Genomic DNA, 23,404 nt, shown 5'->3' on the forward strand with positions numbered 1-23,404 from the left:
CACTACGGTAATGTGAGTCGGGAAACGGACTGAAGCTATGTGGGATACAGAAACATAAAACTGCTAAAGTAGATGACGTGGGGGTGGGGGGGGATAAGCGCAGTTGCCTCACCGAACCTTTAATTTGAAAGCAGGATAACGGTCTGAATGCATGCGTTAACAAAGGTCCCGTGTCTTAACATGTCTCGCACCGTGAATACCATCCACATGTATCACAACTGATAACAGAAGAATCAACAGTCTTATTTGTGAGTGGGTCATGAATTCTAAGCAACAGTGTTGTGTATAAATGAAAAATTTAGATTTGGATTACCCAATGTAAAGTTTACCTTCGTGACTTTTTTCCCCTTAATTACAGTTTTTTTTAACATCGACTCAACACAGTGGCAATGCACAAAAGTACATCTCTTACGACAGGCACAGAAAGGGCAAACATGGATACATTACACTTTTGAAGAACAGCCTTACCACAGCTCAAGAAGTGATTATGTGAATATTTACACAGCATATGATAACATGAGAAATAGTGTGCATATCTGAGTAGCATATTCATTCTGAAGTTAACAAATTGTTGATGTAATCAATCACCTTCCTAAACAACATGCTGTAAGCATTTTCTAAAATGCATAGATTAAGTATCTAAAAAAAAAGAACTCAAATATTTGTCAATAAAACTTTATTTTCTGAATTATAAATATGTATTTATTCCCTATATACAATTATAAAATAGTTTAAAATAATCACTCATCCTTCACCAGTCATTCTAGAACTTTCTAAAGCCCCATAAATTATATATTTCAAATAGCAAAATTTCTTTCTTTACCCACAGAACCTGAGACATAAGTGCATACACTCATACAGAAAGAAACTTACAGCAGGCGAAATTGTAATTTGCTACACAGTAGCAAACTGATCAAGTAAGTAAAACCGAATTCAGTTTGACTGGACTAGTGATCCCGCAAGATATTTGTTATCGTCCAGTGCTGACTGCTGCATTTTTGTAGCACAAGCTGGAATCCAAACTCATTTTCAGCATTTTCTAGGAGCTCAAGGCAACGCTTTGATTTTCTGTTCTGAACTGAACCTCCCTAGAAAACAACAAGCAGAGGGTAGACAAGAATTAATCAACTGTATAAATGTCTTTTGGCAAGAGAAAATTAGTAGATAATTTATACTCAGTCTTGACATTTTTTCTTCGGCATCAACCTTGGGATTTGCTGCTCAGAGAAGATAATCAGTATTGTCATAGATGTGGGGAAACTGTAATGAAGTACCTGGCTAAAACCTCGGGCATATAAAAGAGGTTTTCAACATCCAGGCAATATAATAATTTACCAGCCAACAGTAGCTCAGCTGAATTTGTTTATGCACAATTCTTATATCAGTTGTTTCCTCATAATCTTTTCAGCCAAAAGCACATTCCACTGGCTAATCTGGAAACCCTCTAGCAGGAAGCTTTGCAGACAGTGATGATGTGTATTTTAAATGCTGCTTCTTATTTCAGATTATTCTGTTCCTAAGGCTCTCATACTGCATGTATTATTAGCCCTATTAATACATGCAGTTTGAATGGCTGCTACTTGCTATCAGGAGAACTTTATGCAATCATGTCAAAATATTAATTAATCAAATGCATGCATTAGTGAAAGGCTACTGATGTAAATATAAATCAACATACTTTTGAACTTTAATCATAATAAACACTTTGTTATGAATTTTGTACTTGATCACATCAGGTGAGAGCCACACACCACAGCTGGTATGGAATCTATATTATCGCTTCAGTAAATCTGGGAATTTTGGCTTACAAGTATTACTATAATTGTTTTGCACATTACCAGACTTAATAGCCAATGTTCATTAATATATGCATGTGTGCACAATCACAAATAATAGTCATGCAGACCATTAAAGGGTCTCATGTCTCCCAAGTACTAGCACTGCATCACGGAAATATTATAAAAAAGTATCAATTTAAAAATGTAGCCAAAATATACAGTCATATATCGCACAGCACTCCACAAGGGTGGGTACAGGGGACTTGTCCACCTGCAAAAAAAATTATTTTTAAAATTTGCATATGTCAAAGGCTGTTCCTCAGCGTATGCATACTGGAGTGTTGATATAGGGGCTTTTTACATCTTCACATTGACATTTTGCCAGCCAAGATCAGGTTTATTTAATCATCAGTACTGTACTCACATACACACACATGTATGTATGCATGTATACACACACACACACACACACACACACACATATATATATATATATATATATATATATATATATATCTATATACATACACACACACATATATATATATATATATATATATATATATATATATATGTACAGACACAATTAGTAGTAGAACTATAATTTTCAATTCCAGATCAATTTTTAATGCATATTAATTTTGTAATATGTACTTACAAAACACTGAAGTACTAAGTTAAATTATTAGGACCCAAGTAATATTCCTCATAACGATATTATGGCACACTGACTTGCAAATTACATTGATTTCTAAATTTCACTACTGTGTTATATTTACAGTTATGTTACTTGTTGTGTCTTTCGGCTTTTCCCGGTTAGGGGTCGCCACAGCGGAACTCCGGTTCTCTAATGATTGGCAGTAGATTTTTAAGTGCCGAGTTGCCAGCTCTGACGCACAGCCTTCAACGAAGGTACGCCCATTCACGCATTATGTTACTGCCAATGCTAAAGTAAATTTCTTTGTAAATATCTTTGCATTCTGTTGCATGTATAGCTCTATTCCAGCCTCTCTGGCCCAGGTCATGACTGAAAAGGGTTCTTGGACTAGTTCACCTACCAGGTTAACAAATGTTAAAGGAAGGAAACAGGAAAAACTGACAGTGTCTTCTGACATATTATGCCTTAATAGTGGTACTGTCATAAAAAGGGTTTTGGGCAAAGTGATGTATAGTGTTGGAGCTAGCAGGAGCATCAGGGTTATCCCACATGAATAGGGACTGATGGACGGAGTATAGTTCTCCAATGCTACATACATTTTTTCCTTATATTTGAGGTCTGTTGCTTGTAAAATTTGTCAAAGGGTTATGGACTGCAGTCACAACATAATGACAATCATGCCAGTGTTATTCTTTAGAAAATGTTAACTAATGCAAAGCATGTTATACTAGCAACTTTCTAAGTACAGAAGGCCAGTATTGGCAAATTGTTCCTGATTCTGGACCTTTGTCTGCTATTATTGTTTTGCCTTTGTCTCTGATTCCTGAGATAAGAAGTTGAGAGCAATGACCTGAAACAGAGGGAGAGAGAAAATGTGCCTGCTTTGAGAGTACATGCACGTGTATGTGAATATGATTGTGACAGTGACTTGCATGTAAGTGAGCAAGACTGAAAGGCCTGTTTTGTGCGCCCATATATATATATATATATATATATATATATATATATGTGTGTGTATGTGTATGATTGTGAGACAGTGAGTGAATGGGCTTGCTTTGAGTGTGCATGCATGTGAATATGTGAAAGTGACTATTTATGAATGAACCAGACTGCAGTGTCCGTTTTATGTGTGTGTGCCATTTGAGTTTTAGACCATTGAGGATAAGGAGAGTGAACGGTATAGGTGTCTCCCTTTGGTTATGTAACATAAAAACATAAATACATATGTGTGTTTGGGCTTATGTATATATGATTTTGAGTATATTACTGTTAAGAGTGTTCATGCATGGGAAAGTGAATATGAACATGTGAATGTGCCTGTGTGAATGAGACGAGTGTGACATGTGTGTGTGTGTGTGTGTGTGTATAAATATATATATATATATATATATATATATATATATATATATATACCCACCCATGTTTATACATGTGTTTATTCTTGTGTGTGTGTATGACTGTGAGAGAGAAAATGTGCTTGCAGTGTTGTTTTTCTCATTAGTAGTTTAATTGCTTTCTGTTGTTCACTTTTATTAATCCTAAGTAAGTTACAGTTCATCTAACACATTTATTCCAAAAGCCTGAAATTCTAGCACAATCAAAGCAAAATGAATTCCCGAAAGAAAAGGAGTAAAGAGAAATTTACAACCTTGGAGCAATATTTTAAAATTGTGGTAGCACCATCATATTTTACAGCTTGCAGTGCACAGGTTAGGTATGGTTCCTTGGGAATGACTTGACATTTATCTGTTTTTTTTTTTTTTTTTGCCACTGCTTGGACCGTCTAGTGGGAGGCTCATGACTCCTCTTCATTTGAGTTTTAGACCATTGAGGATAAAGAAAGTAAAACTTGGAATTGAAGGGTATATGTGTCTCCCTTTGGTTATGTAACATAAAAATTAGCAAGTATAATTGTTTTAAACTAATAGAATGTCAAAAAAAAGAGCACATGACACATCAAAAACATTTTGTGACTTCATCATTAACGGGTCTTTCAATAGTCTAACATTGAAACAGAAACCTCAGGTGACAGGAGGTGTAGATAGTCTAGCTGCATTTGCTTATGAGTTCTTTTTTAATTTATTTATATGTTTAACTGTGTTGAGGGACTGGCTACAAAAACAATTTCCATCTGCAACTTGGACAAAATGTATGAGAAATACATTTATGAAGTAAATGGTGTCAATATCAGAAAAAAAAATACAGAAAGATTAATACTGTCACTGACGCAAGAGTTTTTTAGTAAGTCATGGTCAGTAAAAGAAGTAGGGAGTAAATACATGGAAACAGCAGTGAAAATTAAGCCCAAGGTAAAGAAGAAAAGGAAAATTAGTGTAAAAAGAAAACAAATGGTAAGGAAAGAAACAAGTGATTTTCCTTTAAATGGGGTGTGCTGTTTGCATTATGAAATTGCAGAAGGATTTAAATGTATTTCAAAAGCACAGACTAGTTTAGGCATAATGAAAAATAATAATTCAAAAAGATGGTTACTTCTGCAGAAATTGCACAATATTTTAGATCAAGACATGATGCTGTTTCAGTCTGTTTCTTAAACGTGTCATAATTTAAGGTCAGTTGGTAACAAAATGACTCATCTTTGCTCCCCTCCTTCTACATGTTGAAGAAGTAGGGAGAACAGGCCAAAGTTATAAGAGTATGGAGCTTGACAAAAGGAAGGGCCAAGATGTCAATCTCACATATGGGTGGGAGGAGTCTGAGAGGGAAGAAAAAGTTGAGTGTAGGACCAATACAGAGCAGGTCAAGGAGATAACTAGACCTGATTTAACTTTTTATTTGCTTTTAAAACAAAACAATAATCATTTACACAGTTAATCTAATGAAGTAATGTACATAATATTTACAAAGTCCATAACAAAACTCTGAACCTTTCTAATATAATTAATACTTGTCTAATAAGCTTTGTAATTTTTCTCAAGCTTATAATTTGTGTCGCATTTTTAGCTCTCATTTTTATAGTAAGTGTTTTGTTATTGCATGCTGATTTTGCTAAACAAATAAATTCATTATTAAATGAGATAGTAGTGTTAGTTTTCCATTTTTTGTATTGATTTTTCCAGCTATTGCTAAAATACTCCAAAGAGGTATTTGTAATACTGGAATCATATCTGGTATAGGTACATTAAATAATATAAGAAAATCTGAGATGTTACACTTATACGACCACAATGCTGTTCAAAAGTTTCTGAAATCAGTCCAAAATGGAAAACTATTTTGCAACCAATTGGTATTAAGGTCTATCTCACATTTCCAAAATTTTGTGTTTTCTAATTTATATATAACTGGTATCTTTTGAGGTGTGAGAAGATTTCTATGTAAATATTTTCAAGTATGGGGAAAATGTTTTTGCTGCTGATTTCAATATTAGTTTTTATTATTATCTGAAAATTTGTCTTTATTAATTTTAGTGGAGTATGACCAGAGTGAGCTATCAGATAAAGCAAATTCAATTATTAGGATTTTGTAAATGATTGATAATGAAAAAATATTAGATAATTTGTTTATAATTTTGGGAATCTGAGTATTTTGTGTATTGAATGTTACCTTGATTTTTATTTTGTATAATTTCTTTACATGTTTGCAGATCTAACCAGCTATTATTTTGTATACTATATTTTGCAATTAAAATAGCCTGCAGAATGTATTTTGTTTCCTGACAAGAATTGATGCCAATGTATATTCCCATTCTCCTTCAAATCTATCATTTTTTTATATTAAATATGCTTGTGTAAGCTATTGGGAATAATATTATTGATAGATGTTTACATAAATAATTTGAGTTACAGTTTTTAAATAATATAAGATTTTGATTCATAAATGGAAAGAGGATATATTGGTATACTTCATTCAATAAATAACCTTTTATAATCCATATAAATACATTTCTTTCAATATTTATAAATGTCTCAATTCTGTTTTTATTTTGTGTTATCAGTGTTTCATGAATTGATTCCCAGTCACATGTAAACTGTTTTTATAATCATAGATGTAATGTATAGTTCATTGTGCCCATGTTGGGAGATTCTTTTTTTTCCAGTGGCACAAGAATGTTATTAAAATGGAATTTAACGTCCTTATAATTGCTATTGACAGTGGGAATATTAATGGTTGGCTGATGTATAAAATTTTCAGTAATACTATAATTTTAATTAGAGTTAGCTTGTCTTCAAAAGTAAAGAATAATTTGTTTCTGTTTTTGTTATAGCATTGATTACTTGCTGATAATTATTGATTGTTTATAGGTTGATTCAATGATTATTCCTAAATATTTTATTTGAGAATTTCCACAGCTGAAGTTTTTAAATGTAGTCAAACTGTTATCTGTTTATTAGCAATGTTTTTGTTTTATTTTGATTGAATTTTAGCCCTGATAGTTTTTCAAAGAAGTCCATAGATTGTATAAAATGTTCTAGAGATGTTTCAACATTTCCTCTAGTGATTAAAATATCACCAGCAAACAACTGGATTTTAGGGGAAAGATTTTCATTTAATTTATAACATTTTGTATTTGTATTATATCTTATGAAGTTAGAGAAAGGTTTTATTCCAAGTGCAAATAATAAAGGGGATAGTCTATATCCTTGTTTTGTTTCTCTTAAATTTTTAAAGGAACTAGATATGAAAGTGCCAATTTTTACTTAAGAAAATATTAATTTAACATAAATCTTAATTAGTTCTATGAATTCATTAGAAAAGTTATATTCTTTTAATGTTCTAAACACATAGGGCACGTTTATTGAATTAAATGCTTTAGGTCTAGACCTATTATAGATAATTCATTCTTGTTTTTATTCGCAATGTCAATCAAAGAAAATAACTTAAATTGTTTGTGTGTTTTCATATTAATTATAAAGCCTGTTTGATCATCCTTTATTAAGCAAGAATTGAGTTTAAGCTCTTAGCTAAGATCTGCATGCATATCTTATAATCTACATTTAAAAGAGAATATGGGATGATAAGATGAATGAGAAACCAGATCAAAGTTTGGTTTTAATATTGGGGAAATATGGGAATATTTCCAAGAGGGAGGTAGATCAGATGTAATCTTAACTTCTTCAAATGTGTTTAGCAAGAATTTTAGAGGGTTATCAGGTATTAGTTTGTACAATTGTGGAATCATCCCATCTAGTCCTGGTGCTTTGTAAAGTTTTATATTTTTAATTTATTCTTTTAATTCTGTAAAAGAGAAGGGCTTAGCCATTTCAGTTATTTCTTTTGATAGCTTTTGTTGTATATTATCTTTTAAAAATCCATCTAAATGATTATTGCTGTTTAAAATTGGTTTTGATTTGTTGATTTCATAATAGTTTCTAAAGCATTTATTATGTCATTCAGGTCTGTAACATTCTTTGTTTCATCTCTATTTTTATATACAATTTCCTTAACATGTGGTTACTTTTGTTCATGCATTTTGATCTAATTGCTATTTTATGTAAGCTTTTTCAGATTTATCAAGTATGATTCTAGTTTATTTGTAAGTTAATAGAAATCTTGTGTTGAAGTTTATCTGTATATTTCTTGTTTAGATTTTTTAAGTATTTACATTTATATTATTAGATTTTCTATTCAGTTTTAATTTGTCAATTTCCATTTGTAGATTTGTTAATTCCATACCACATTCTTTCTTTTCTGCTATATACCAGTTTTTAACATTGCCATATAAAACTACTTGAAGCGTGCTCCAAAGAATAGAATCAGAAACTTCTCCATTATTGTTAAGGGCTATGATTTGATTTATTTCTTTTAAGTACAATTCCTGAAAGTTTTTTTCAGTTTTATAATATAAGTAGGTATTATTTGACAATGAATCAATTTATTTCAGCTTATTGTTAATTTAAACATTATGTCATTGTGGTCAAACGGTGGACATGATGCAAGCAATACCTTCTGTATCTTAGAATATATCGAATTTGAGACTAAAAGTTTGTCTATATTAGTTTGAGTTCCAAATCTATATAATTTATAGGAGGGGGTGAGGGTGGCCTAATGGTTAAGGTGTTTGACTTGCAAACACAAGGTGCAGGGTTTGAGTCTCACAAGGGATAATTGGCTATGCTTAAAATGGCTTGCAAGGGCAATTAGCTTAGTACTAATCTATGAATAATGTGTGAAATTCAAAGAATTTGTTAATTTTAAGTTAGATATAACTCTCATTCTCATAGAATTTATACGATTAGTCATGTTTTGCTACTGAGGATTTTATTTTTTGTAGTTTTATTGACATAATATGCAATTAAATTCTCCGGCAAGTAATAATTTACCTGTAGAGTATTTTGCAATAATGTCTTCTTGTTTTTTTTTAATAGTATTCACACTCACATCTGGTATCCAGTATACATTTATGAATAGACACTGCTTAGTGTATAATAGTCTATTTCATGTGAATATAAGTATTTGAACGCTAAAAGAAACCATAGAGTAATAAACATTTACACCCCTCAACATGGGACATAATAGTCCAGATTTCATGAATTTTCCATTCAAGCTTCTTCCTAACCAAACCATGTCAAAAATGAACACTATTTTGCTACTACTTCTATCAAATAAACATCTAAATACTTAATAGATGATATATGTGAATAAAGAATCATCATTTGCCTAGACAGATAAATATTAAGTGATAGGCTTACTGTATAAGAAAATTTAATTCATGGATAAGGTGGTATCTACCAGTTGAATAACCCCTCATTGTATCTCTATACTATATGAAAGTAGAGTAAAACATTTTATATAGTAAGGAAGCTTAACCTAACAGTACATATCTATTAGGTGATAGGCTTACTGTATAAGAAATTTTATTCAGGGATAATAGTCAATAGAAATGTAAATAATTAAGAATTAAAGTTTTATATGTTTCTAGATAAAGATTATAAGCCTTTGAGATAACATTACTGTAATATACAATACTAATGAATTTCTACCATCTCCTATTATATTAATCTAAGTGTGATAATGTTAAGACCATCTGTTACTCAGCAGAATATAAAAAAGACAACACTGCATAGCTATCAGTCAAATAACCATTCATCATAACTCTTTACAAAACAAAAATGGAATAAACATTTTATGTACAGTAAATGTAATCTAATGGCATACATGACATGTTCTGTTTATATTATGCATGTGTATTGCTTTTGTTGGTGAAAATACTGTGTTATCACATATCTATATCCAACTTATTTATAATACAGCTTTACAAAATTAGCTTAATAGTATATAAAAGTTAATGTGAACTACTATGAATTAAATATTTGAGTACTGGCATTCAGTCTGGCTGCAGCTTTAACTGATATGCTGCTGTGTTAGATTATGAAGTGGCTGTCACAAGCATTAAATAATTCAAACATAGCTATTATATTTATTTTACCTTGTTTATTATTACAGTCTTTATTTACAAAGAAGTAGTATTAGAAACAGCTTTAATGTCGTAACTGCAGCACATGGCTAAAATAAACTACAAATGGTCTTGCAATAAAATATGTCCTTATATGCATAACCTTATAAAGGTTCCTCCTATTAAATTAACATAAGAATGATTAAAAAACTTAAAATAACATTTAGCTTAGAAAACTAAAACATTACTTAAAATACTCTGGCAGTTAAAAAAACAAACAAACAAAAAAAAAAAAAACATTAAAACAGTCCGTTTTGGTTTTTCGTTCCTCTTCTGTGAACTTCTTGCTTTCCAGAGGTTGAGGTTATACCACACTTCTTTTTCAATGTACGAGCATTTTCTAGTACAGTTGGCATGCTTTTTAAAGTTGCATAAGCTTGATCTGTGCATAAAAAAAGTCTTAGAATCATGTTAAGCATTCTAAGTGGGAAAACCAAACTAAAAGTTTTTAATTCAAATAGTGCGCAGATGCTTTTAAAAAGCCACAAATTGGTCAAAAAGCCATTTTTAAGTCAAATTATTAGTTAAAGCAAAAAAAGGCTTGTGTCTTTTAAGCATTAAATTAAACATATTTAAGAATGCAACGTTAAATTGTAGCTTTTGACCTTTCCAGTGTTCAAAATGTTATTCTTAACAAAAACAACAAAGTCTTTAAAATGATGAGAAACACTTAATCATATGCAGGTATATATTAACCAGTATTTCTTAAATATAAAACACAAATTTTAATAATTAAAAAGTTAGTTTCTATGCTGTTATGTTGTTGAACTTGTTTTACATGTGTAATTATGTGTTTAAAACCTTTAAAAGAAACTAGTGTAAGTGAATTACTTTAGTAATAATTTATAAAGATTAAGATGAAAGCATTTAGTTACACTATACCATTACTACAACTGCTATTTAATACTGTAATGGTATCAGACTATTTGTTATTTTTATTATTTAAGGAATTAAAAAGTAAAAAAAAATACCTTTAGTTGATTTTCTATGAGAGTGGCAAAGCAACATCACTTTTAGTAACTAACTTACATTGTTAATAAGAGTTTTATTTGTCCCTAGACTTTTATTCTCTTTGAAGGTCCAGTACTTTTTGTTGCTTGTCTCTTTAATGATATGGCAGTATCCATAACTTCAGAAGATGATCAAATGTTTTTCTTTTGGATGCAAGACTGGGCATTTTCTCTAAACTATCAAAGGTTTTGGTTCTTTCAGGAATAAAAATTCTAAGTTTAGCAGTGATGACAAGATGTGTTTTGATTCCTTTTTTTGTTTTTTTTCCTTTCAAAGATTTCACCAAAGGTATGCAGGTGTTCCTTTTCTTCATTACCAAAAAAGAATAATCATTGTCAAATCTGATGGATAAGTAGAATAATCATTGTCATATCTGATGCATAAGTTTCCCCTTCTGTTAACCTGTCATCTATATCTGCTTTCTATTTATGATTTTTGTTGCTTTATTATTTCATTCATGAGTTCTAGTTGTTTAGAGAAGTTTTATTTTATTTTGTCCATTTTTGTATCCAGCTTCTCAATTTTTGTATCAAATTCCTGGATGCTAGAAGTAAGTGGCTGTATTTCCCTTTTTATCCAGCTGTCTTGTGTCACAAGCTTCAAGTGACTCTTCTTTACTGTATGAAGGTTTCTTGTTGATGAAATGACAGGAAAAAGTTTGAAAAGTAAGATTTTTAGACCAGAATATTCCTTGCGTCTTTTGCTTCAATAATATGTTACTGTTGATAGAATTCTGTTCATAGTGACAAAATATTCCTGTCAGGAAGGAAATGCATGAAGCAGAACAAAGGAACTGTGCTGCATTCAGTTAGCCATCTTGGCCACATCCCACTAGACCTTTTTTGTTACACTGCTGGTAAAGGACCTTCAACTACTACCTGGAATTTGTACTGTGGTGAGTAGAGAGGCCCAAGTTCTACCAAACCAGGTAAGCCTAGATGCATTTGTATTTTATGTGTTGCATAAATGTTGTCGCCAGTTATGGGACTGCAAGATTGCACAATAATTTATTGTGCTTTAAGTAAGCAAATGAAGTTCAGAGAGAGGAAGGTTTTATTTTATTTGCGTAGCCCACTAGCCCCTGAAGGAGACTAAGAGGAGAAGGGTGTTGGTCCAATAGATGGTGGATGATTAAACATGCATGTGGCCTTTTAAAAGCAATAGCATGGTCTAAAGGCTGAGATTCTGAGCTGATGCAATGTTCATGTAAGAATGAGCTGTACTGGGGGGAAAAGTTATATATATATATATATATATATATATATATATATATATGCATGAAGCAGAACAAAGGAACTGTGTGTGTGTGTATGTGTGTATATATATATATATATATATATATATATCTAGGACTATTGAACGAAAGTTCAATAGTCCGAATCCACAATCACCGAATACACTTTAACGAAGGCACATTCACCGAAAAAGCACTTTTGTTAAAGTGTGTTAAAAAAAAATTACATTTATGTTTTTGTAGGGGGGCAAGCCCCCCCCCCCACTTTAATATTCTTACTCCGAGGTTGCACTACAGTGGGGAAAAGGGAATTTGGAATGATCTAAAGCAGCCAAGCTTTCAGAGTGGCCTGGGAATTGTCAAAACAGGTGTAAACATTCAAATCAGTAAAGAATTCATTGATTGACCAGCCACAATGTAAGATAATACAAATATTTAATAACAATAAGCAAAATGATGAAAAATGTATAACAGTAATTTCAATAAACAAGCAGAACTCAAGCACCAGGGAAATGAAATTAATACTGAAGGACAGAAATCCAACATTTAGGAAAAAAAACCCTGATTAGCTAAAATTTCCTATCAAGCTAAAGAACATTGTCGCTGATCTATACTAAATATTACAACAGAGCAAATGCAGGCTTACATTTCTTGATGAGTCCTTTGGGTAGCCACTGCTTATTAAAAAAGAGAACTGTGTACTCAACTGTCTTTAGCAGGCACTTTTATAGACTAGATTAACTGCCTCAACTGTTACAGCTTTTATTTTCATTTCACTGTTTGAAAATCAACAGACAGCTGTTCCTTCCTGTCTTTTAGTCTCGAAGTATACACAGAGCAACTGGAAACATCCTGATGAATCCTCTGCAAATCAGCTGACTCTGAGACTGTCTGCATTTAGAATCACCTTCACAAACGTGCATTTAGACATGTAATAGAACACTGTTCAACTTTTAAAAACATCCTGTACAGAGTATTAACAATATCATAGCTAGTCATGCTGACATATATAATACACAAGTTAGTCTGAAACTATGTACAAATGTTCAGCCAGACATGCTAGCAAAGATGACAGTTTCTAATTCTTCACACTCATTTACTGAAGTACATCTTGCAAGACATTAAGCTACAAGAGACATGATTGGATTCAATGTCAAACAACTTCTACTGTAACATTGATTAGTGGTTATGTGAATGTTATGGAGATAAAAGACAGTGTGTCACATATTTGCTAATAGGTTGGGAAAGCTCACTGGATGCAAGTATCCCTTTTCAGGGGCAACCCAGGAGCACTATCAATTGAAGAGACTTGGTTAGAGTCTCACAGAGGACAAAGGAAGACTGAAGGAATCAAACCCAGCACTACAGTAAGCAGGTCAACAACAGCTCATAGCCTTAATTGATCTTTGCAAAATGGCACATAAACTGTTGTAACCCACCACACTGCATTTCACACCTATGTGCTTGCAAAAAAGAAAAAAAAAGCTAAACTAAAAATTTGTGCATAGTTAAAATTTAACATTGAACTTGTGTACTTTTCAATGTTTATTTTATTCATAACCAGATAATGAACACACTGTCAAAAGTCAATGAAACCAAGGATCATACCCAAAGAACATGGCTCATATTATGATGCTCTTGTTTGACTATAGAGTCCTTCCTTTATACTATAACTACTCTAGAAGGCAGGAACCATGTATTTATTCACACACATACATCAGTTATAGCCCTTGTATGACTATACACCTCAGATATCTGCTTGAACTCAAGTGAGTGAATACATACATAAATAATAGCCTAGAAATTTATCTCTGCTTTCTGCTGTGAGACCTACATAGTGCAGCACACTACAGCTCTCACCTGCCCTGTCACTCTTACCTCTAGGATCTGAGACAAAGACCTGCAGTAGGAGTAGATTTTCAATGCTGGTCTTTCATACATAGAAAGTTGATAGTATAGCAGGTTTTGCACTGGCAAGCATTTTCTGAAGGACAGCAAGTCTGAAACTCGCATATTTGTCACTGTTTAGTGGCTGCAATTGACAAAACTTTGTTGGAAAGTATCAAATTTTAAGAGAGCAACTGCCTGAACTAGAATTTATCTAAAGAAGAATGCCCACTGTAATATAGGTCAATTCATAGCTTTTAGAACCATATAGGGCAAATGAGTGGAAGGTGTATGTAAGAGAGTGAGGCTGTCAGGAGATCACAATTACAGCTACTTTACTTTATAAACCTCAGATATCTCACTGTGATTAAATGAATGAATAGATAGACGTAGTAGTAGCAGTAAAGTATTTATCTTGTTGCTGTTATTGACATAAAGAGCAATCCACTACATCCACGTTTCTTTTGAATACATACACACAATCACATGCATCCCCAAATGTCCTACAGGCTGGCTTACAGCGCACCATCCAACAGAATGGATGATAAAGTAGATATTATTTAATAATAATCAAACAAGACTTCTTAAATAAGGTAAAAAAAAGTAGTGTTGCAATAAGCCCACTGCCTAAGGCAGCATTAGCCAATAAGAAATGTCTCTCCAGTGCTTTGTTAGTCAGCCCTGCCAGCCTCCTCTAAAGTGGAGTTTATGCCCTCTACAAACAGTAAGAATATCTGTCATATTAAAGAAAATGCTACTGTGGCTGCCATCAACATCTTGCAGAGTTGTCACTGACTGAGTAAAACTATTGAGCCATATACATATTATCTTGACTATGGTGCTACCTGTGTTTTTATTTTATTTATTAAACCACAGGAAGTCATGAAGTCCAAAATAACAGAAAACATCCTTGAAATTTTGTTTTAACACATTCTTCTATGAATTGTCAGTTTGCCCAAATAAAGTGTCTGTCAGATACAGAAAATGTGTCATCACAAAATGCCGTAAGGGGGAGAGGAAACTAGATAGCTAACTGGTAACAGCAACTTTTATGAGCGCCACAATCTAGTACCAGAATTCAGGGAAAGAATCATTTTTAGTTTTCAAAAGTAGTAAATTCTTATTAAGGAACCTCAATTCTATAAGAATACCAAATTTTATGCATTTTTATTGAAATGTTCCTGTCAGATAAACTGGCGATAACTTCTTCAATACAGAAATGAGCAACTCTAAGTCTTCACACTCTGAAACTTCACTGAAAAAGGAAATTCAACTGATGTCATCCACACTACTTGAACTATCTGTCAAAATGAACAGATTTACAGACAACCTTGAAAATCTAAAAGTCAATTGTCAGAAACAGACTGATGTCCTTAATGAAATCTTGCAGCAGCAACAACAAAAATATTGGATATGGAAACTTCTCTACGTGACATAGATGAGAGACTTAAGAAAGATGAAACTCACTGTTAATCTCTTTTACAGCAGAATACCTGGCTAATCAGTAACATAGATGATTTAGAGAAAGGAGAAATAACATTAGAATTTTTGGTCTTCCAGAAAAAACAGAAGGTGAGGACATTATTTTATTTCTTAACTCTTGGCTTCCAGACATATTAGACCTAAAGGAAGGTCTATCAAATGGTATAGAAAGAGCACACAGAGCTACAGGGAAACCTATTCCTTCTTCTTCCAATATGCCTCCTAGATCTATTATTGTTAAATTCTTGTCTTATTTAGACAAAGAACTTGTTCTCAAATCTGCCTGGAGAAGTCATCCATTGACATATAATAAGAGTCAAATTAGATTTGACAACAACTATTCTTCAAGAGTCTTGGAACTAAGGAAAAGAATCGGGCCTTTTGTGAGATTTTTGAAACAAAATAAAATAAAGGCACAACTTGCCTTTCCTTGCAAGAATCAGAATTCTTTATTCAAATGACACAAGAACATTCAACAATGTCTAAGAAGCTATAACTTTCATAAAAATCAACAACATAACTGCAATTCCAGAAGACATGGATTGGTCATCTTCCACCACTTTAAAAAGAACCTCTGAGAAAAATAACTGGACTGATACGAGAAAGAAGAAGCTGGAAACTCTGGAGTCACTACTTCTCTCAAAGCATCAACTAGGACTTGATTTCACTTCTAATCATTCTAAAAGGTATGTATTTTTTTACCTAACATACACCTATAAGAATGTTTTCTGACATTTTCTGATTGAACCTTACTAAGATTACATCTTATATTTCATGTGTTTAGACTTCTCTAATGGTCCTTAACATAGCTACTTACTAAGAACCCATATAATAATAATAGCTTGTTCAAGTGACACCCTTCATGTTTGCTTCATTAGCAGCAATTAAATGTATGCTGTATGCATTTATACTTTATACAATTCTTAATTTGAAATGGTTTTTGATTTTTAAATACATTTATTACAGTATTTTATAATTTAGACTTTAGTTACTACTATACTCAGTTTTAGCCTTCTAACATTCCATTCTGACTGTTTACTGTCACTCTTGTTTAAAATAGCCTTGAGCTAACAAATGTCTGTCCTCTAAAATAGAATCTACATAATTAACATGGAAGCTCTCATCCTAAAATATAGGAATATGAAGAATTAAATGTTTTTACACACAGTTATAGGTAGATTAAACTAAATTAACCTCACCTATTATCAAAATAACTTATGTACTATCCATCCCACACATTAATATCGCATAAGTATATACAGCTTTATAGTTGTTACTGATGAGAGCTTCCATCTCACATTCTCTGCTTTCACTTGTCTATTCCAATTGATTAAATAGTCTGATTAGTTGAGATTTTTTCTTTCATATTATTTATTTACTAAATATTAATGTCTTCTATGGTTAGAAAATGTTTCAGTTTTTAGGAAGGTGCCTGTCTAGATCAGTTTGTGTTATACATCAGTGAGTGCACTGTACAGATTTACACCGTCGCTTTACTGTTGAGTCGTGCACTGTTTAGTTTAAGGATATATGTTTGGCCAGGCTAGTTTGTAAACTTAGAGATACAATAATGAAGGTACTGTATATTTGCTGACGAGGATAGGCTCTGTGTTATGCAATGCATGTTTTTACAGTTATTTCTGTCAACTGCGTGAACAATGCTGTGGGGAGGGCTGCAGCTCCTTGAAGATTGGCGGTGAACAGTGCGCGTTATGGGATTTGACAGGTCAGTTTACTGCGTTGTTTCATGATTGCCTGGGATGGTGAAATATGTGAACAGGTTTGTTCCTTGTTGGGCCATGGAGAACTCTCGATGTAGTTGTGGATCTGTTGTTACATGGTCTATTACATTGTTGACACTTATTTTGGGTGCTTTTCCGTTGCCGGGCAACAGATCCATTACACTAGCAAGTGCTTGTGGTGATCGCATGGCGGTTGCATAGGCCGGTTGTTTTGAGGGGGAGAGACATTGGCGTGCTGCAGAGTGTGTCTGGTTTCTGTGGGAATGTGGACGGTCGAGGAGCGTGCAGCGAGAGTAAGTTAGTAAATTACCACTTTTATTCATTTTTTGAGAACAGTATTCAGGGAGGTTGTCTGATTCGGGGTCTGTGTCCCTCCGTTTTGTTTAGATTGCCCAGATCTCCTGCGGTGGCGGGATGGCCGATGTACATTATGTGTTGTTTAGTGGCTTGCTATGAGTGAATGTGGATGTGTGTGGTGCTTACAGGTAAGCTGTTAGTGGTTCTTGGGGTACTCGATCCTAGAGCTTCTCCTGTTTAAACAGCCAATGTCCCTTGTCTTGGAGATGGAAGCTTTAGAGCTAGAAATCTGCTCAAATTGGTGTGCATGAGTGCAAAAAATAGGGTATATGGTCACTGTTTTGGTGTTTTATTACTTTATAGTTGTACGGTTCAACTCGTGTGGATGTCCATTCGAAATAGTTGATCTGCTCCTACCTATACCTCTCAACTAACGCCGATTTTGTTTTGGATTTTAGTTGAGCCTCTTAACTTGCCATGATAGTAGTGGCTTAAGATGAATGTCATTCTATATTTGAATGCTATAAACTGGTATCATTCAGAACATGTATGTTAACTCAGTCCCCCATCCTGTCAGGTTAATAGATGAAGTGTCTCCGATTATTTTTAAATTTGCACTCAATTTTTTTGGCTATGTTTAAAGCTGCTAATTCCTACTAAGTTATTGTAATGCTGCTAGTTTCTAGCACCCTGCATGCAGCTGTTTTCACAACAGGTTTTTGTTCTCAATTTACATCAGTTATGCACCTCAGTAACACCTGTATATATAGATTTTATGTCATTAGTTTAGGTTCTCTACAGCCAGTACTATTTGCCTAATCTGTAAGTAAGTGAGGCTGGTGAGTCTTTAATGTTGGCTGAGGTTTTATCCAGTATCTTAATGTAGTAGAAAAGAAGTGTGTGTGGTATTCACATCACCAGTAGTGATCACAGTTTTTCTTACAATAGACATCCTATGAAACAACAATGCATTTAGTGTAGGAAGTGATGGGAGTTAGTCTAAATTAACTATAGCAAATGATTAATGGGTAAATTAGTATTTTGCTTTTTATTTACTTAAAACTATAGACAAGATTAAATGCATAGTAGGCAGAAATGAACTTGCAAGTACTGATTCTTAGTTTTAATCTGCAAACATATAATAATAGCTTTCTGTTTAGTTAAATTTCTGATCCAGATTTCACTATGGGTTGTGTTCAGCAAATATGAAATGGGTTTTAAGAATATTTACCTTTTAGATGACAATAAATAATAAAGATATGCATAACAACTCAGTAGAAATATGAAACTCTAGAGAATATGAATTGCCATAATTCTGGAATAAGATGTTTATACTTTCAATTATAAACAATACTTCATATCTTTTTCGATTTGGGTAAATTCATAACACAAGTACTGACTACATGTATTCAATAACGTAAGGCATTTTTTTTGCGTATAGTACAATGGAACTATTACAGAATTTTGATTTGGGATTAACTATGCTGTTAATCACTACCCAAAAAGAATGTAAGTAGTAATATTCATAACTTAGTGAACTAGTACATTACTAACTTTATTATCCTTGTATTAATGAATACTGATATTGAGGAAATCTGTGGCTGCTGATTTATAATAGTTCTTCAGTTGTCCTATTGATAGTTAAAAATAAAACTCTCTACGCAGTGGAAATAATGATCCTTTACATCTAGTGTACTTTGTTCTGTTATGCTTATCCACTGAGCAATTTTATAATCTAAACATGCCAAAAATGAAATTGGATAAATATTTGTATTTTAGTAAATGTGATGCTTCTATATCTGGCATGCTTCATTGAGTCTACTATGTGTAATTTGATTATATGCTATATTATTTAAATATTAAAAGTTTACAAGTTTAATTCCCACAATATGTACAAAACTATAGTCTTATAGTATAGTGGACTCAAAAGACAGAAGGGATTTTCTTAGTCATTGTTAGATACTTAATTTCAACTCTAGTAAATGAACTTACTTTTACTAACTTTGTTAATGGCTAGTATATTCTTTAATTTGAAATAGTTAAGGCATTGACAAAGTAGATAATATGGAAAATTTATGTATTTATGTTTATGCATCTATTTATTTATTACTAAACTATAACTATTTTATTTGGTTACAGTATTTATCATTAAAGAGGTTTCATCAATCATTATACCTAGACTTTCTTTCTTTGAATATTTTATAACTTATCATTAATGTTTTTATTATATGAAATCTTCCTCTGTTCTATACACTTACAATTACTTAAAATTGTATTTGCTCCCATTAACAATTGTTTTGAATAAGCTGCTTCTATTACATCAGTTTCAAATCTATTTCCTTTATGTATTACAAATTTCATCTATTCATTCAATTCTAACAACAAAAGTGGATATATAAATTAATTTTCAATCTCCTATTAACTCATACTGTAGCTCAGACATGTTATTGTCGTTAATCACTTTGTCATGAAGGTTAATCTGTTTGAACTTATATGTTCACTCAGATTAGAAGTGCATGTCACTTCATGTTGGTTAAAGTTTTCAATAAACTCTTTATTAATATGGTTACTCTTACTTATTTTTTAATCAGTATTCAAATCTTCATTTTATTGGCCTATCTCTAATAAAACTTTATACAATTTGTTAGGGAGAACTAAACTATTTCACACAATTTTTTTCTAGATAAAGTTACATGCTTTATTATCTAGTCAATACCAAACATGAAAACTTCAATTAACTCACAAGAAAGTCATACTTGATGGATTTAACCTTACTATCCTTAAATGTTAATGGATTAAACAGTCCAAGGAAAAGATCCAGTTTCCTTAGATACTTGAAACTAAATAAAAATTAAGGTTGTATTTATTCAAAAATCCCATCTAAAATCAGATGATAACTTTAGTTGGAATCCATTGGAATATATACATCTATCTTGCTCATCACACAAGAAAAAAAGAGTAGTTTTAATACTTTGGAGGAAAAACGTCATCATTCCCTAAATTTATAAGTATGAAGACAAAGAAGGTCTTATTTCATTTGTAATAATTAGATTTAATAATAGAATATGGACACGTGTTAACACCTATTGGTTTCCTGGTATAGGGATAGGAACTGTTAGTAAACATTTAGAACTAATTAACAAAGTTTATAAGGGTATTTTGATTCTAGGGGGAGACTTCAACTGTACTTTAGACATTTCTGAAATCTCAGATAAAAAGCACTTCCATCTTACTTCTCTAGGAAAAGCTCTAAGAAATTGGTGTGAAAATCTAAATCTAATTGACACCTACAGTTATAAAGACCCTAACTCACTATCCTTTTTTCATAGTGATTATAGATTTGGCACCCAAACCAGAACTGATAAACTTTATGTATCTCAAGATTTAAGTATGAAAATAATTAACTTTTCTATAATCCCTTGCCCCTTTTCGGATCATAATTCACTTGTTTTAAAACTTGAAATTGATTTTAAAAGTTTGGCCTTCACAACAAGGATACCAGCATACATCACCAAACTACCACAATTCAAGCCATGGTTAGATCACGAAATTCAAAACTTTCTTGACATTAACCAATCAAATGATATATGTTTGACAATTATCTGGGATATACTAAAAGCTTACTTATTTGGCAAAATTCTAGCTTGGCTTAAAAATAAGACTAAAGAATGGGAATCAGAACTTCATAATATTCAAAATAAGCTTATAATTATCAATAAAGATAATTCACAACATCCAAAAACAAAAAAGAAAACAATTACAGACTTAAATAACAAATACAATGAAATAATAACTTATAAAACAAATTTGGCATTAGAAAAACTAAAAATCAACTCACACTCAATGTTGCCCAAACATCTACATAATCTTTCAATGAGAGTTAAAAGACAAGCCTCAGATAACAATATTACAAAAATCATTCATGAAGGTAGAAATAATAAAATGGTATCATACATTAGTGATATTCTTAAAGCCTTTAAATATCATTACTCTGACCACCAACTCAATAATTCCATAAAACCTTAAATGTAATCCAAACCGATAATTTAATTCTTCCCTCTTGGAAATATTCCCTAATCACTCCTATATTAAAAGAAAATAAAGATCCAAAACAATGTAGTTCCTATAGACCAATTATCTGGCTAAATAATGACTACAAGATATTTGTATCCATTCTTGTAAACAGAAATAAAAAATCCTTAATATATATTATAAATTCTGATCAGTCTGGTTTTATTTACAATTTTAAATAAGAATAAACTCACAAAAAATATTCTTTCAAATGATCAAATATATTTTGGAAAATATTGTCTTAATTTACAATTTAACGTTTTGAAACCCACCAACTCAGTCTTCATAAACTACAACTCATTTTGATCTTTCATAAACTCAAACTTAGACATTAAATTATGGTGGGAACTCTTAATTCCTTTCAAAATAACTAAAAACTTTCCCAACAAATTACATGAAAACATTATAAATAATTGGGAACTAAAAAATTTTAATTGTTGGCAAGATTGTATTAGGAACTCATCAGTCTTAAACATACAACAAATAATAAACACCTTTGATATTCCAAATTCAGATTGGCTTATACTTTAAAGCATTTTATTTCGTGCTTAGGAGTTATACAGAGGAATCCATAATTCATCCTTTAGTTCTGAACCAAAATTAATTTCCATTATCCAATAAATGGTTTATAATAATCATAATTGGTCTAATTTAACCTCATTGCTCTATAAAAACTCAATTTACAAAGTTAATCCAAAACAAAATTTCTGGAGCTTTATTACTAAAGGTCATCAGATTAACCTCTCCCCTGAAAACAAAATTAATTTATTGTATTCTATTAAATTAACTTCCAATCTACAAGCTTGGAAGATTTTTTCATGGAAATTCTTACACAGGGCGTTTTACACTCTCAACAGGATAGCTAAAATGGACTCTTCTAAACACTTGTTTTGTTGGAGATGTTCTCAGAATTGTAATGCTGATTGGATTCATATATTTTTTGAGTGTATCAAAATTAAAAACTTCTGGGAGGAGATTGGAAATTTCCTTCAAGCAATTTTTTTCAGATTCCTTCATACTAACTAAATCCATGATTTTTCTAAATGTAACTGAAACAAATGTTATGAGCAAAAATAATTTGTATCTACTATTGACTATACTAGCAATTGCTAGAAAATGTATTACAAGAAAATGGAAAACTTATCTGAACCCAACTTTCAAGAATATAGGACTCTACTAGAAGAAATAATACATATGGAAACAAAGGTAAAAGAAACAAGAATCTTCCCTGATAAATGGATCAACAATCCTTGGAAGAAAGTTTTTTCTCTCACTGAGACTTTAAAGATACCCACATCTTCTTAGTACTTGGAGAAAGTACACTGATTTTTTTGTTATGTGTAACTACCTCTCTCTAATTCTAAGTTACTCTCATTTTTTTCACATATTGTACATAGCTTGTCTTTGTTAATTTGTATTCTAGTAGACATTGTTTTGTCTTTTTGAAAATCAATAAAATATTTGGGGGAAAAAAAAACAAAATGCCATAAGGTGGGAGTTTATAAACATCCATTGACCAATTTTCTTTTCTGTTTCAACTCTCTTTTATTTATTTCAGTTTGTTAACCGGGAAAGTCCATTGGGCCAAGGTAGCCCATTTTCAATGGAGGCCCAAGGAGAAAAGCTCCAGACAGAAAGACAATGTGCAATATACAATGTATTAGTACAGCATATGAGAACAACAGTGTAACATTCAAGATGCAGCAAGGCAAGATTTTGCATATCTTGAAATATATGAGCTGAGTCAGTCACTTATAAGATATTAGCAAAAACAATAAATTATGTGCATTTAATACACTACATGTATTTAGGCAAAGGAATTTTAGAGAGATG

The 23,404-nt window shown here is 32.0% G+C and overlaps 1 protein-coding gene across 1 annotated transcript in view; it reads right to left on the bottom strand.

Annotated features, from left to right (window-relative positions):
* Positions 1–659: 659 nt before the first annotated feature.
* The window catches only part of LOC122810508 (polypeptide N-acetylgalactosaminyltransferase 18), a 1,713,820-nt gene continuing 1,691,075 nt past the window's right edge, over positions 660–23,404 (bottom strand). The window contains exon 11 of the mRNA XM_044082090.1: positions 660–1,088. Within this exon, the coding sequence (XP_043938025.1) occupies positions 948–1,088 (141 nt within the window). The 3' untranslated portion in view covers positions 660–947. The remainder of the gene's footprint in view (positions 1,089–23,404) is intronic.

Source organism: Protopterus annectens, chromosome 9.part0, assembly GCF_019279795.1.
Source record: "Protopterus annectens isolate FY-2018-M chromosome 9.part0, PAN1.0, whole genome shotgun sequence".
NCBI classification, from domain to species: Eukaryota; Metazoa; Chordata; order Ceratodontiformes; family Protopteridae; genus Protopterus; species Protopterus annectens.